We start from the raw sequence: 13,082 nt of genomic DNA on the forward strand, positions 1-13,082 counted from the left end.
TGCTCTGGGAAACCCCTGTCTCCACCTCCTGAGGACTGCAGGCAGCCCGCCACACCTGCTTGGCATTAAATGGGTGCTGGGGATTTGAACTCTGGTCCTGATAACCCACTAGTGAGCTTTGTGCCCTTGTCCCACTCCTCCTCTTTCCCCCAGTTCATTGAGGGAACTCGCCACAATTTCTGTAAATTATATTTAAAGATTTTTGAGTCACTGGGAGCTGGTGGTAAACACCTTTAATCCCAGCACTTGAGATGAAGAGGCAGGTGGATCTCTGAGTTCTAGGACAATTGGGTCTATAGAAAGAGTGCCAGGAGGGCTGGAGAGATGGCTCAGTGGTTAAGAGCATCGCCTGCTCTTCCAAAGGTCCTGAGTTCAATTCCCGGCAACCACATGGTGGCTCACAACCATCTGTAATAAGGTCTGGTGCCCTCTTCTGGCCATACACACACACACACACACACAGAACATTGTATACATAATAAATAAATAAATATTTTAAAAAAAGAGAAAGAGTTCCAGGACTGTGTAGCCAGGGCTACACAAAGAAATCCTGTCAAAACAACAACAACAATGTAGAATAAGAAATAAATAGGGGCTGGAGAAATGACTCAACGGCACACGGGTTCAATTCCCAGCAACCACGTGGCAGCTCACAACTGGCTATAACTCCAGGATCCAACACCTTCACCCAGACATACATACAGGCAAAACACCAATAAAATAAAAATACATTTTAAAAAAAGAAAAAGAAACATGCACAAAACTTATCAACACTTAAAAAAAGAGAAAATTTTTTAAAATTTAAAAAAGAAATATTTTTGAATCAAGCATGGTGGTGCTGTGTGTGTGTGTGTGTGTATTGTTTTTGTCTCACTACGTAGCCCTGGTTGTTTTGGAACTGGGTGTGTAGACTAGACTGGCCTTGAACTCACAGAGATTTGCCTGCCTCTCCCCTTGCCACCCAAGCCCTGGGATTAAAGATGTGTACTAACAGCCTGGATGTTTCTTTGCTTGTGGGTTTCTGTTTGCTTGCTTTGTTTTGGTTTGGTTTTATTTTTGTTTTTTTTTCAGACAGGGTCACAGGAAGTTCAAGCTAACCTCATATCTGTCTCAGGTACAGAAGAGTCATTCCAGTACCCCATTGCTGGGGAGGGGTACCCCAAGACACGGCCCAGACTTCCAACTGATGCCACTGGATAGATAAGGAGTCAGGAGCAGGATGGGGAGAACAGGAAAGAAATCTCAGAGGGAGGCAAAATTCCACACTGGTCCTGTAGCATCTGAGGAGACTTTGCCGCCTTGGGCTGGACAGTGAGCTGGTGCTCAGCTGAGAGGACACCCTGGAGAGGGGCGACCAGCTCCACCTTGGTGGGTATTGAGAACCATGGGCAGAGCAGACAGATGCCTGGGGAGAAAATAAGGCCAGGAGGACAGTGAGGAAGAAGGAAGAGGCAGAGAACCATGAGGCAGATGAGTCATGAAGGTGGAGGCAAGAAGCCACCGGAAGAGATGCAAGACCCACGCGTGTGTCACGTATCCCACATCAGAGGAGGAGGAGGAGGAGGAGGAGGAGGAGGAGGAGGAGGAGGGGAGACAGGGTCAAGGTCAAGGTGTTTACAAACTCCCACCATGCTCAGGCTCTGCTGCAAACTCCACACACCTGCCCACTGCTGCTGGAGGGCTACAGTACAAAACCCCATTTGACAGATGAGGATCTGAAGAGGGGGTTGAGGAAGGCTTGAACAAGGACAGCTGGGGTGCCAAGGGTGACATATTGTCCTCATTTCTTTCAAACTATCCTTTCTCTTTCTTGGCTGGTATAGACTGAATGCTGACTGACATAAGAATCTAAACTGACCTGAGAGTCCGTTCGAATCCCCCAGGTCTGCTCAGGGATGTTCATCATACCTAATAGAAGCCAGTGAGATCTAGGCTCAATAGCTTGTTTATTCTTTTTTGTTTGTTGGTTGGTTTGGGTTCTGATTTTTTTGTTTTTTAAAGATAAGGTTTCTCTGTGTAACCCTGGCTGTCCTGGAACTCACTCTGTAGACCAGGCTAGCCTCGAATTCAGAGATCCACCTGCCTCTGCCTCCCAGGTGCCTCCCAGGTGCTGGGATTAAAGGCACTCAACACCGGTGGTGGTGGTGCACGCCTTTAATCCCAGCACTCGGGAGGGAGGCAGAGGCAGGCGGATCTCTGCGAGTTCGAGGCTAGCCTGGTCTACAAGAGCAAGTTCCAGGACAGGCTCCAAAGCCACTGAGAAACCCTGTCTCGATAAACTAACTAAATAAATAAAATAATCTTAAGAGTTTTTTGCCTGCATATAAGTAAGGACACTGCACACTTGTATTGGTGTCATAGAAGCCAAAAGAGAACACTAGGTCCCCTGAAACTGGAGCTACAGACAGTCATGGTAATTTATGGGTGCTAGGCATCAAACCCAGACCCTCTGAAGAGTAGCCAGTGCTCTTAACCCCCAAGTCATCTCTCTAGCCCCTCGACTTTGTTTGAGAAGACTTTAGTAATATAGTCTTGGCTAGCCTAGAACTCAGTACATAGATCAGGATGGCCTTGAACTTATGATAGTTTTCCTACCTCTGCCTCCCAAATGCTGGGATCATCGGAATGTACCACCATGCCCAGCTCAAGCCCAAGACTGTGTGTGTATGCACGCCAGTATGTGTGCTCACAAGTAAATTCATTCACATGTGCATACAGGCCGAGGTTGACATCCACCCAATGGATTCCTCAGTCACTCTCCACCTTAAGTTTTGAGACAGAGTCTCTCACAGAACCTGAACCTCACCAATGAACTAGACTTCCTGGCCAGTGAGCTTCAGGGACCTCCCTGTCTCTGCCTCCCCAGTACTAGGATTATAGGTATGTGCTACTGTGCCCATTTTTTTTTTAAGGTGGGTGCTGGGCATCTGAACTCAGGTCCCTATATCAACTAAAGAGTCCCCAGGCTCAGGACTTTTTTTTTTTTTTTTTTTTTTTTTTTGCCTGTCCTGGAACACGCTCAACTCACAGAGACCCACCTGTCTCTGTCTTCCGAGTGCTGGGACTAAAGGCGTGCACCACCACCACCAGGCCAAGGCTCAGGACTCTAAAGAAAAGGGCTATTTCTTCTGCACGGAGTCTGAAGAAAAGAGACTGTGAAGGTTGGAGCTACTCATCACTAACTCAACAGCCGGACTAACTATACGGGGACCCAGAAGCTGGAAAGCTCAGTGAGTTACAGAGTCAGATGGCGCTGTGGTAACGACTGGTACCTCAGGCAGCATGGGAAGCAGACAACACCTGGATCTTGACTGTCAAGAAGTCAGCAAATTCCTTCTCCGCCTTCGTAGCTCGGGTTGACTTTTCTGTTGTTGATTAAAAACAAAATGTTATCAGTCGCTTACAAGTCTAACTGAACTTAGTCTAATCAGAGAAGCTCATAGCTCAGTGGCTGAAAGTAAGTGAGCTCAGGAGGCTGGGCCAGGGTGCAGCTTGGGCTTGGGCTTGCCCGTGCAGTCGTGTGTTTTGCTTTGTTTTTGGCTTTCTGTGGGGCGAGTTGTTTTGTTTCACTGATGGGGAGGATTGGCACCATTTACTTTGTACACCAGGCTAGCGCCATGCTCACAGACACCTACCTGCTTTGGCCTCTCAAGTACTGAGATTAAAGGTGTGTGGCATTTTATAATAAAAAGGAATTAACTTCTTGCTATAAATGAATCTTTTGGAATTTATCAAAGTAACTGAGGCTATAGATGCTGGTGAGCGGGCCAGACCTAGACAGGCCCTTTTACCAACTTGTGCTTTGATTAAACGTTTGTAGGTGCAGGGGAGGGGCTCCCCAAGAGCTCTAGAGGTTACAGGCTTTCAGAATCTCAGGTTTCTGAGGCCCTGAGGTCAGACCTGGCTGGTGGTGGTGCACGCCTTTAATCCCAGCACTCGGGAGGTAGAGGCAGGCGGATCTCTGTGAGTTTGAAGCCAGCCTGGTCTACAAGAGCTAGTTCCAGGACAGGCTCCAAAGCTACAGAAAAACCCTGTCCCCAAAAACCAAAAAGATTTTATTTTTTTTTTATACAGGTATGGTAGTGGATGTCTTTAATTCCAGTACTTGGGAGGGAGAGGCAGATAGATCTCTGTGAGTTCAAGACCAACCTGTTTTACAAAGGAAGTTCCAGAATAACCAGGGCTACAAAGTAAGATCCTGTCTCAAAAACAATCCTTATTTTTATTTATGTATATGGGGGTTGTTTATGCATATCCACAGGCCAGAAGAGGATATTAGGTTAGATCCCCTGGAGCTGGAGTTACCAGTGTCTGTGAGTTGCCTGATGCGGGGAGTAGGAACCAAACTCTGGTCCATTATCAAAACCAGCAAGAATTCTTAATTGCTGAGCCATCTCTCCAGCCCCAGAATTTATTTTTAAGTTTAATTATGGCTATGTGTCTGTGTAGGGGTTTGTGTACACACATGAATGCCTTAGGAAGTCAGTAGCCTTGGATCCCACAAAGCTGGTCACAACCACTGGGTGTGGGTGCTGGAACCAAACCTGGGTCCCCTGGGAGAACAACACTCACTCTACCACTGAGCCACCTCTCAGTCCCTTGGCAAGTGGCATTTCACTGGTGAATCTGACAGCTGTTATCAAGGTGGCTCTCAGCTCTCCTCTCTGGATGAAGGTTTACAGGTATCATTAATCCGCTTCCTGCACTAAAGCATCGTCTGCCTGGTGTTTAGAGGCGGGACCTGGGGTCCCTGAGCCTGCCGGTAGCCACACCCACCCAGACAGCCATCTAGGAGGACACAGCACAGTGTACTTGCTGGGATGTGACTCCTGCACCCCAGCCCTCATCTCGCTGTCTCCTGTGTCCCCTGGCCTGGACCCATGCCTGGCTTGGCTTGGCAGCTTTTGCTCTGTCACGGTACCTATCTTCTCCTTTGTCTCTGCCTGACTTCCTCCTCATCCTGCCGATATGCACAGGAAGTGCAGCCTCGCGGTGACATCAGCCTCTGACCACAGGCGAACTTGATGTGTGAGGCAGATGTGAGGTGTCAGTTTCGCTTACCACATCTGTCAAACGGGTACAGTGGAACAGTTTTTCACTCTAGAATGACTGAAAATGTTTAACTATTTAATAAGTAATACCTGAAAATACATGTATTATTTGTAAATATTGGTGGTAATGAGGATACAGCCCAACACAAACTAGAATTGTTAACACTTTAATGGCAAATGGGTTGCTGTCGCCCTCTTCTGGCCAGGCTGGTGCATCTGCAGCTTCACATCTTGGGGTCTACAGAATTCACTTTCCAGCCTATCCCAAGCACATACTCAGCTCCTTGTGGACTTTGGGGGTATGGCTAGAGACCTGGGCGGTTTACGTCCCAGGTCAGGCCACCAACACTGCTGTCACCCTCTGGCTTCTGGACCTTCAGTGTGATGTGGAGGTTACAGCCCACAGAAGACCCAGGCACCACTTAAGAGTCTGATCTGCTATCTCTGAGACTGTCCTTAGAACCCCGCTAGGGACAAGAGGCTCTGTACTCCAAGGCCTCAGGGACTGCTGTAGCATGACAGAGATGGTCATTCCCAAACAAAAGGTCCAGAACTTAGGCAGCCATGTGATCATGGCTGAGGCATTTAGAGAACCCTTGGCAGACACGGGTGTGAGGGGTATCCAAATGTTATCTGATACTCCAAGCAGAACTGTGTGAGTTACCACCAATGCTCTTACCTGGATCCCTAGAGGGCCTCCTGACCCCAGAAGAAAAGCCACCAGTTTTAGAATACAGGCTTCCTTCTACCTCCCACTGAACAGAGGCCTAGTAGCTCCAATTCCATCCACAGGCAGGAAACACACGCCCAAGTTGGGGGTGACCACACCCCTAAGTGAAGGGACTGGGTACATTTTCCTTCTCCCGACATATCCAGTCCTTGTGAGGGCCTCATGCCATGCAGGGTCCTGACTTGGCAAGCAAGATCAGAGCTGTCTGCTCACACCCACCTCTGCCCTGGAGCACCCACAATTCGGCCACATACACACATAGCCTCCAGACTTGGCAGCTGTTTTTATTATTAATATTATCTTCTCCTTTGAGCATCCCTTTAAGGGTGAAATGAAATCCAACCATTTACAGAGAAAATGATTTCAGAATGTACATATTGATTTTCCTTTACAAAAAAAATAATGCTATTATTATTATTATTATTGGTGTCCTTAAATTACACATTTCCCAGGGCCCTACCTTCTGCTTGGATGAGTCCTGTCTTTCCACCCTGAATCTCACCTTTGCCCCCAAAGCATCATCATGCCTGCCCCCTGTAACCGCTGAGCCTCTTGGGTGAACAAGGTCAGCTGGGTGCCTGGAATGAACAGTCCTCCTTGGGTCTGGAGGTCCCAGGCCAGTGGTTCCTGGAGAATGCACCCACATTCAATCAGTTTCCCTCCACATTGAGGGTACGGTCCTGGGTCCCCTGGCCCTCAAATTCCCAGTGTATGCTGTGGTTAGATGTGAAACTTTTTAGCCCTCATCTCTCACAGGTGGTCTCTCAGCTCATGACAAGGCCTCTTCCTGCCTGGCTGAAACTGCTCCATTATTTTCCCCTACTGGTCTGAGAGACACCGCCAGCCCAGGCAGGAACTGTGCTTTCCCAGTGTCTCTGAACTGGTCACCTGTGGACAGGAACCCTGAAATGCCTGAAATGGGGTATCTACGAAGCAGCTAAGGTTACTAGGAGTATGGGGGGGGGTGTGAGGATTTCGTTTGAGGGGGAGGCATCACACAGGAACACCCACAGGCATCTCAGAAGAGTGCCTTGGCACAGATGAACCCCTAAGTCTCTGGGATGCCCTGACTTCTGGGACTACCTCTCAGTCCCGAGAGGAACCAGAGAAGGAAGTTCTTTGAAGGGAAAGTTACATGGCGGTGTCCCTCAGTGGGAGGAGTGGGGCCATAGAGCCCCGCGGCCTGCTTCGTGCCTGCTCACCAGAGCTCCCCACACCATGCCCACTGCCAAGTGAACTGCTCCAGACAGAGTTACATCAAAGGAAACCTCAGGATGCCTCCAATAAGATCACCCAGGAGGTTCTGGGGTATCAGTGGGAGGATGTGGTCGGCCAAGAGAGGCTGGGGGGAGTGCTGGGTTCTCAGCTGCATAGCCCTCTAGCTAGCAAGATTCCATTCCTCAGTCTGAAAATAAAAACAGACAGACAGACAGACAGACCCTGTACTCCCTTTAGCCTTGTTTTCAAGGTCCCCTAAGGACTTCCTGCCTCAGGCATCGTGAGGAGCCACAGGAGACAAAACTATGGGCTCCAGATCCTAGGCAAGAGAACAGCCAAGCCTATGCTCCTACACCCACGTGTGAACATCATCTTAGTACAGGGACACATGGATACAGACATGTACAATACACACAAGCATGCACCCATGCCCATAAATATACACACACGCACAAACACTGGCCATTCCACAGACAGCCCTGCATACTGGCATCAAGGGGACTATTAGGAGCCTCAGGGAGAGGCACCCACTCTTCCCATACACCTGCGAGTCCCTACTGGACCTCAACTGTGGGGCAGGCAGGGAGAGAGCAGGGTCCCATGATGCACAATCACTTGCACCCTTCCCACAAAGGTGCTGCTGGTAATACAGAACTCTCAAACGGAGGCAGGGACACAGCAGTCCCACTCAAAACTACATTTCCCAGTTTTCCTTGCAACTACCTGTAGCCATGCAGCTAAGTCCTGACCAGTAAGATGCTATCAGAAGCAACAGACATATTTGACTCCTGCCCTTCATAGGGAAAACTTCACCCTTCCTTGCCTTATCATGTGAGCGGATGCAGCCACTCTATCCAGACCTGGAAGTTGTTTATGACGCTAAGCTTGCTGTCTTACAGGCTCTGGATCATCTCCCCCTAGACTACTTAATTAGAAACAAGGTGGTCTTACTTGACTGCTGTTTGCCAAGGGACTTCTACATCATTTTAGAACTTCAACAAATACACCCTGTGCTCCCCCACACACACACAAGGCAAATTAAGAGGAATAGGTTGACATACCACTGACCTTAAAGTCCTTTCTCGGGCCCCAGAAAACCTTGTGGCCCCTTCCTGGCCCCTGGCCAGCTCTTAGTGGGGCAGTGGGGGGGGGGCACAGGAATAACCAGGGCTGGTAGTAGAATGGGACTGGATGCCAGCAGAAAGTGATAGGGGGGAGGGGGAGGCCTTACGTCAGTCTCCTTTCCCGTCCCACCTACTATACTGGCTATCCATACAGTCTCCAGCTCCGGTCCCACCCTGAGAACTGGGCTCCTAGGGCCCTTTGCAAGCAGCTGAGCTGGCATCCCATGAGACAGTAATAGGAAAAGTGAAAAGGCCATCAGAGCGAGATTTGGAAGCAAGAAGAAGCTTCCTCAGGCCCCCAGTATGTCTGCTTACAGAGGGAGGGACACAGACAGCCACTGGCTCCACCCTCCCAGCCAGCGGGAACCTCATTCCTTGGGTCCAGCACTTCTGAGCAAGATGCAAAGTGCTCTGTCTCATGGGTGCCATTTCCCATCGCTTCCCTAGCTTCTTGGTCAAGATCAAGAGCAGATATACTCTCTAGTGCCTCCCTACTAAGTATCTTTTCTTGTTCCTGGACCCAAATGCATTTATTTACAGTTTCCTGGGAACTCCTGGCATGGTCTCTCCTGATCCCTTTTCCTCTGGTCATGCAGAATGTCAGAGGTGGAATTCTCTCGGTAAGACTGAAATTTCACAGCCCTCCCAGCCCCAGAAAACCACCTCATGCTCTCCAGGGACACCGCTTGCCCACAGCACTCTTGGGGACAAAATGCTGCATAGATGTCTGGGCTTGCTCTTCTCTACTGGAAATGATTAATTTTTCTTTTCTGTTTTGGGCTAAAAGGCCTGACCCTTAATTCCAGAGGGCTTGAGCAGAGAGAACCACCTATAAGGGCTCCTAGCTCTCTCAAGAGCTCCCAAGAGGCCAGAGAGATAACACTGGGGTAGCCGTCACCCCAGCCTGCCCAGCCCTAACCCTCTACTGCATCTAACTTGCCCCTGACAGCAGGTAACCTTCCCTCGGAGCCCAGGTTCCGGCGCCCACCCTCCACAGTGCTCTTTGGCTCCCGGTAGGGGTTGTCCAACAGGTAGCGGAATTGGTCATAGTTCTTGAGCAGGTATTTGGGAGCATACATGTGTTCACTGGGGTCTGCAGGAGGGTACTCCTGCTGCGTGCCGTCGAACCAGCCCCCAGTGCGAATCAAGCTGCGGATGTAGTTGAGGTCCCTCTTGTCCTCATAGTCACCCCAGCGTGGAAAGTCGCCATTCTGAGCGGACACAAGCTTGAAGTAGATGCCCTCGGGTGTGAAGCACCAGGAGCAATGCCAGCCCGCAAAGTGCAGGGGGCTGCCGAGAGACCACTGCACTAGGATGTGACCTGTGCGGTTCTCATACTGTCGGAAGTTGGGCATGGTGTAGTACTGGCGGCGGCGCAGACGGATGCCATCCAGTCCATACACGGCCTGCAACATGTCCACGGTGCAACCCGACACCACTTCCAGCGTGCCTGGTTGCTTCCAGAAGAAGCCATACAGGGACTTGCGCATGTGGAAGGCAAAGGGCTCCGTCCAGCCGTCATAGAGCTTGAGGAACAGCACACCATCACGTGCGGGGATCTCGTCTGCGTCATCGATGATGAAGACGTCATCCGGCCGCAAGTTGCGTAGGCGGGAGACGCCATCCTGGGTGAGGAAGGTGCGCAGGTAGTCATCTGCAATCCAGCCATCCTGCCGGCCACCGGGTGGGAAGTGGTCCAGGAAGACGTAGAGCACTTTGTGGCGGATGTACTCGAAGGTGCCATTGGTCAGCATCTCTCGGAACTTGAGCGGCCGCGGCTCCCCATAGGCGGTGAAGTTGGACTCGCACACCACGAAGGCATCCACCACATCGCCTAACTCATGGAAACGCACGTCCAGCAGGTCAAACTCATGGTTGATGTTGATGGCGTTGATAACCCGCCTTGGCACCTCCCTGGGTACCAGGCGCTCCTTGGTGGGCAGGTTGGAATACTGCACCACGGTGGGCACCCCGCAGCTGGGTCCGTGCCAGCCTGGGAGGCACACACACTCAACCCACTTGCGCCTAGTGCCCCGGCTACCCAGGCGCTCTCGTGTACTCAACACGTGCCGCATGGGCCTCCGACCAGGGCCCCTAGCTGAGGAGCCCTCCGCCACCTCGGGCTTCTCCTCTGTGCGCCCTGAAGGTTTCTCCAGCATCTTGGTACCTGGTTTGAAGCACACACCACCGGCTTTGGTGCGCACAAAATACTCAGTGGTGTCCTCCGACAACACGAAGTCCATCCGGTGCAATTCCTCGGTGGCCTTGCTGGGGGACAGTGGCTGGAGCAATGGGGAGTGGGAGTAGAGAGGGGTTCGCAACAGGTCCGGGCCACCCGGTTCCGGACTGGCCTGGGGAGTGACAGGGGCATTGTTCCAGAAGAAGCTGGAAACCAGGTTAGGGCTGAGGGAGGCCAGTTCTCTGGGGAAGGTGACATAGGATAAGGTCTTAAAGAAGTGTAGGAAGGAGATGAGGCACAGGCCGGCCATACAGAACATGAGAAAGAGCTTGTAGCGTCTCATCTTCATCCTGCAGGAAGGGAAAGAGCGAGATGTCAGTGCAGCTGTCTGGGCTTCTGTCCTAGGAAGGGGATGTGAGGGGAGACCTAGCTGCAGCCACCTGTGAGAATCTCCTGGACTTGTACTGTCACCCCACCGTCTAGCCTCAAAAGTCCACTGTCCCAGGTGTGGTGACATGCCTTTAATCCCAACACTTGAGGGATGGAGGCCAGCCTGGTCTACATATCTACATAGTGAGTTTCAGGACAGCCAGGGCTATGTAGAGAAACCCTATCTCTGTCTCTGTCTCTTTCACACACACACACACACACACACACACACACACACACACACACACACACCTGCTCCCTGCTTCCACACCCCTGAGACCCCATCACATCTCTCTGTAGGCTGCTCCTCCACCTGAAGCTACATGCCGCTCACCAGGGTTAGACTTGGCTCCTAGAGCAAAATGCAATCAGGGGAAAATGCTGTCCTCGAGAGTGGCAGGCTCCAAGGAGGGGTAGAAGGTGGAGTGTGGATCAGCTGCAAGCTGCTCAGGAGTTTGTTGGTACCCTGTCCTAGGCTGCTGTCCCTTTTGTATTTTTTCTTTCCTTTACTTTTATTTGGTGTGTGTGTGTGTGTGTGTGTGTGTGTGTGTGTGTGTGTGTGTGTAAGAACCAACAAAACCCTGTCAGTACATTTTCACAGAAAAATGAGAGACTAGGAGTTCTTGGGACTTGTCTAAGGATTTGAGGACCACCTCATCAAGGTGAGAAATCAGGTCAAACCTTAAAAGGATAGAAAGATGTGTTCGCTGAGCTGCTGGCACCTCTCCCCATCCTAGGATGGGCTTGGGGTTTGATTTTCCTCTAACAAGGAAAGATTCCCCGCAGACCTTCTACCTCTAATAGCTATGTATCCCAGGAAGTCAGTTAAACTGGTTACTGGAGACCATGTGACCATGGGCTGGAGAGATGGCTCAGTGGTTTAGAGCACTGGTTGCTCTTCCAGAGGACCCAGGTTCGATTCCCAGTATCCACTGGCAACTCATGTAACTTCAGTCCCAGGGGGATCTGGCACACTCAAACAGACATACATGCAGGCATCAATGTACATAAAACTAAGGGGAAAAAAGGTCAAAGCAATCATGGGACTGGTCACCACTTTGGTTAATGTAACCACATGGCAAACTAGGGGCACTAAGTTCCTAGTCCTGCTGTGGCTTCTGCTGACCACCGTTCTATTTTTATTTATTTTTTTTTTTAGACTAAGGAGGCAACCCCAGGCCTCTAAGACGGTTTGGTTTTTTTTCCCCTTAATGTTCTTTGTTTTAGCTTTGAGTATTTGAGTCATAGCAACAGAGGTTAACAAAAAGGACCCAACTTAATCACCTGCTAAGTTCTCATAAATGTTCTTCATATTGTTCTGTTTCGTTTCCTGTTTCCTACTCTAGATTTCAGGGACTGAACCCCAATTTACACATTATAAATTATGAGAAAGTTCTCCTAATTTAGATAGTACTGTTTAAATAAGAGATTCTCAACCTTTTGGTGACCCCTTTACAGGGGCCACCTAAGACTATTGGAAAACACAGATTATTTACATTGTAATTCATAACAGCATCAAGATTATAGCCATGAAGTAGAAGCAAAAATAATTTTAAGGTTGGGGTCACCATAACATGAAGAACTGTATCAAAAGATCCCGGAATTATGAAGGCTGAGAGCCACTGGTTTAAGAAAATAGGTGGTTTTTAAACATAAAGCAAAGAAAACCAGCCTATAAACCACAATCCCAGAGAACTTAGACAACAATGAGGACACTAAGAGAGACTTACATAGATCTAATCTACATGGGAAGAAGAAAAAGACAAGATCTCCTGAGTAAATTGGGAGCATGGAGACATTGGGGGAGGGTTGAAGGGGGGGGGGAGAGAGGCAGGGAGGGGAACAGAGAAAAATGTAGAGCTCAATAAAAATCAATAAAAAAAAAGAAAAAGAAAATCGTGAGTGCTTATGCTTGCTTCCTGTCTGGATTAAAAAAATAAATACAGACCGGTGGTGGTGGTGGTGCGTGCATTTAATCCCAGCATTTGGGGGGCAGAGGCAGGCGGATCTCTGTGAGTTCAAGGCCAGCCTGGTCTACAAAGCAAGTCCCAGGACAGTCAGGACTGTTACACAGAGAAACCCTGCCTCAAAACAAGCAAATAATAACAAAGATTATATAGATTTACAGCTTAAAAAAAAAAAGGCCATGAAATCACAGGGACTGGCAAAGCAACTGATCCTTTTCACAGTTTAGGCTACTGTTCGAGGTCTCCTGAGTTCCTACTCCACTCTGCAGGAGTCGAGGTTACTAAAGTTTATATCACAAAAAACAAAAACTGGGAGAACAGCCCCACCCCAACTCCCTCCTCCCCTGTTAGCTAGCCTCTCAGAATGCTTGTCCTAACCTTCAT

General features: G+C 49.6%; 1 protein-coding gene across 5 annotated transcripts in view; it reads right to left on the reverse strand.

The window, feature by feature from the left end:
* Positions 1 to 6,045: 6,045 nt before the first annotated feature.
* Mgat3 (beta-1,4-mannosyl-glycoprotein 4-beta-N-acetylglucosaminyltransferase) overlaps positions 6,046 to 13,082 on the reverse strand; it is a 56,370-nt gene continuing 49,333 nt past the window's right edge. For all 5 annotated transcript variants that reach the window (XM_050165603.1, XM_050165604.1, XM_050165602.1 and 2 more), the window contains exon 2: positions 6,046 to 10,652. In XM_050165603.1, coding sequence (XP_050021560.1) covers positions 9,038 to 10,652 — 1,615 coding nt within the window. In that variant the 3' untranslated portion in view covers positions 6,046 to 9,037. The remainder of the gene's footprint in view (positions 10,653 to 13,082) is intronic.

The sequence above is a fragment of the Alexandromys fortis genome, unplaced genomic scaffold, assembly GCF_014885135.2.
Source record: "Alexandromys fortis isolate MF-2015 unplaced genomic scaffold, M_Fortis_MF-2015_v1.1 scaffold_157, whole genome shotgun sequence".
In the NCBI taxonomy this organism is placed as follows: domain Eukaryota; kingdom Metazoa; phylum Chordata; class Mammalia; order Rodentia; family Cricetidae; genus Alexandromys; species Alexandromys fortis.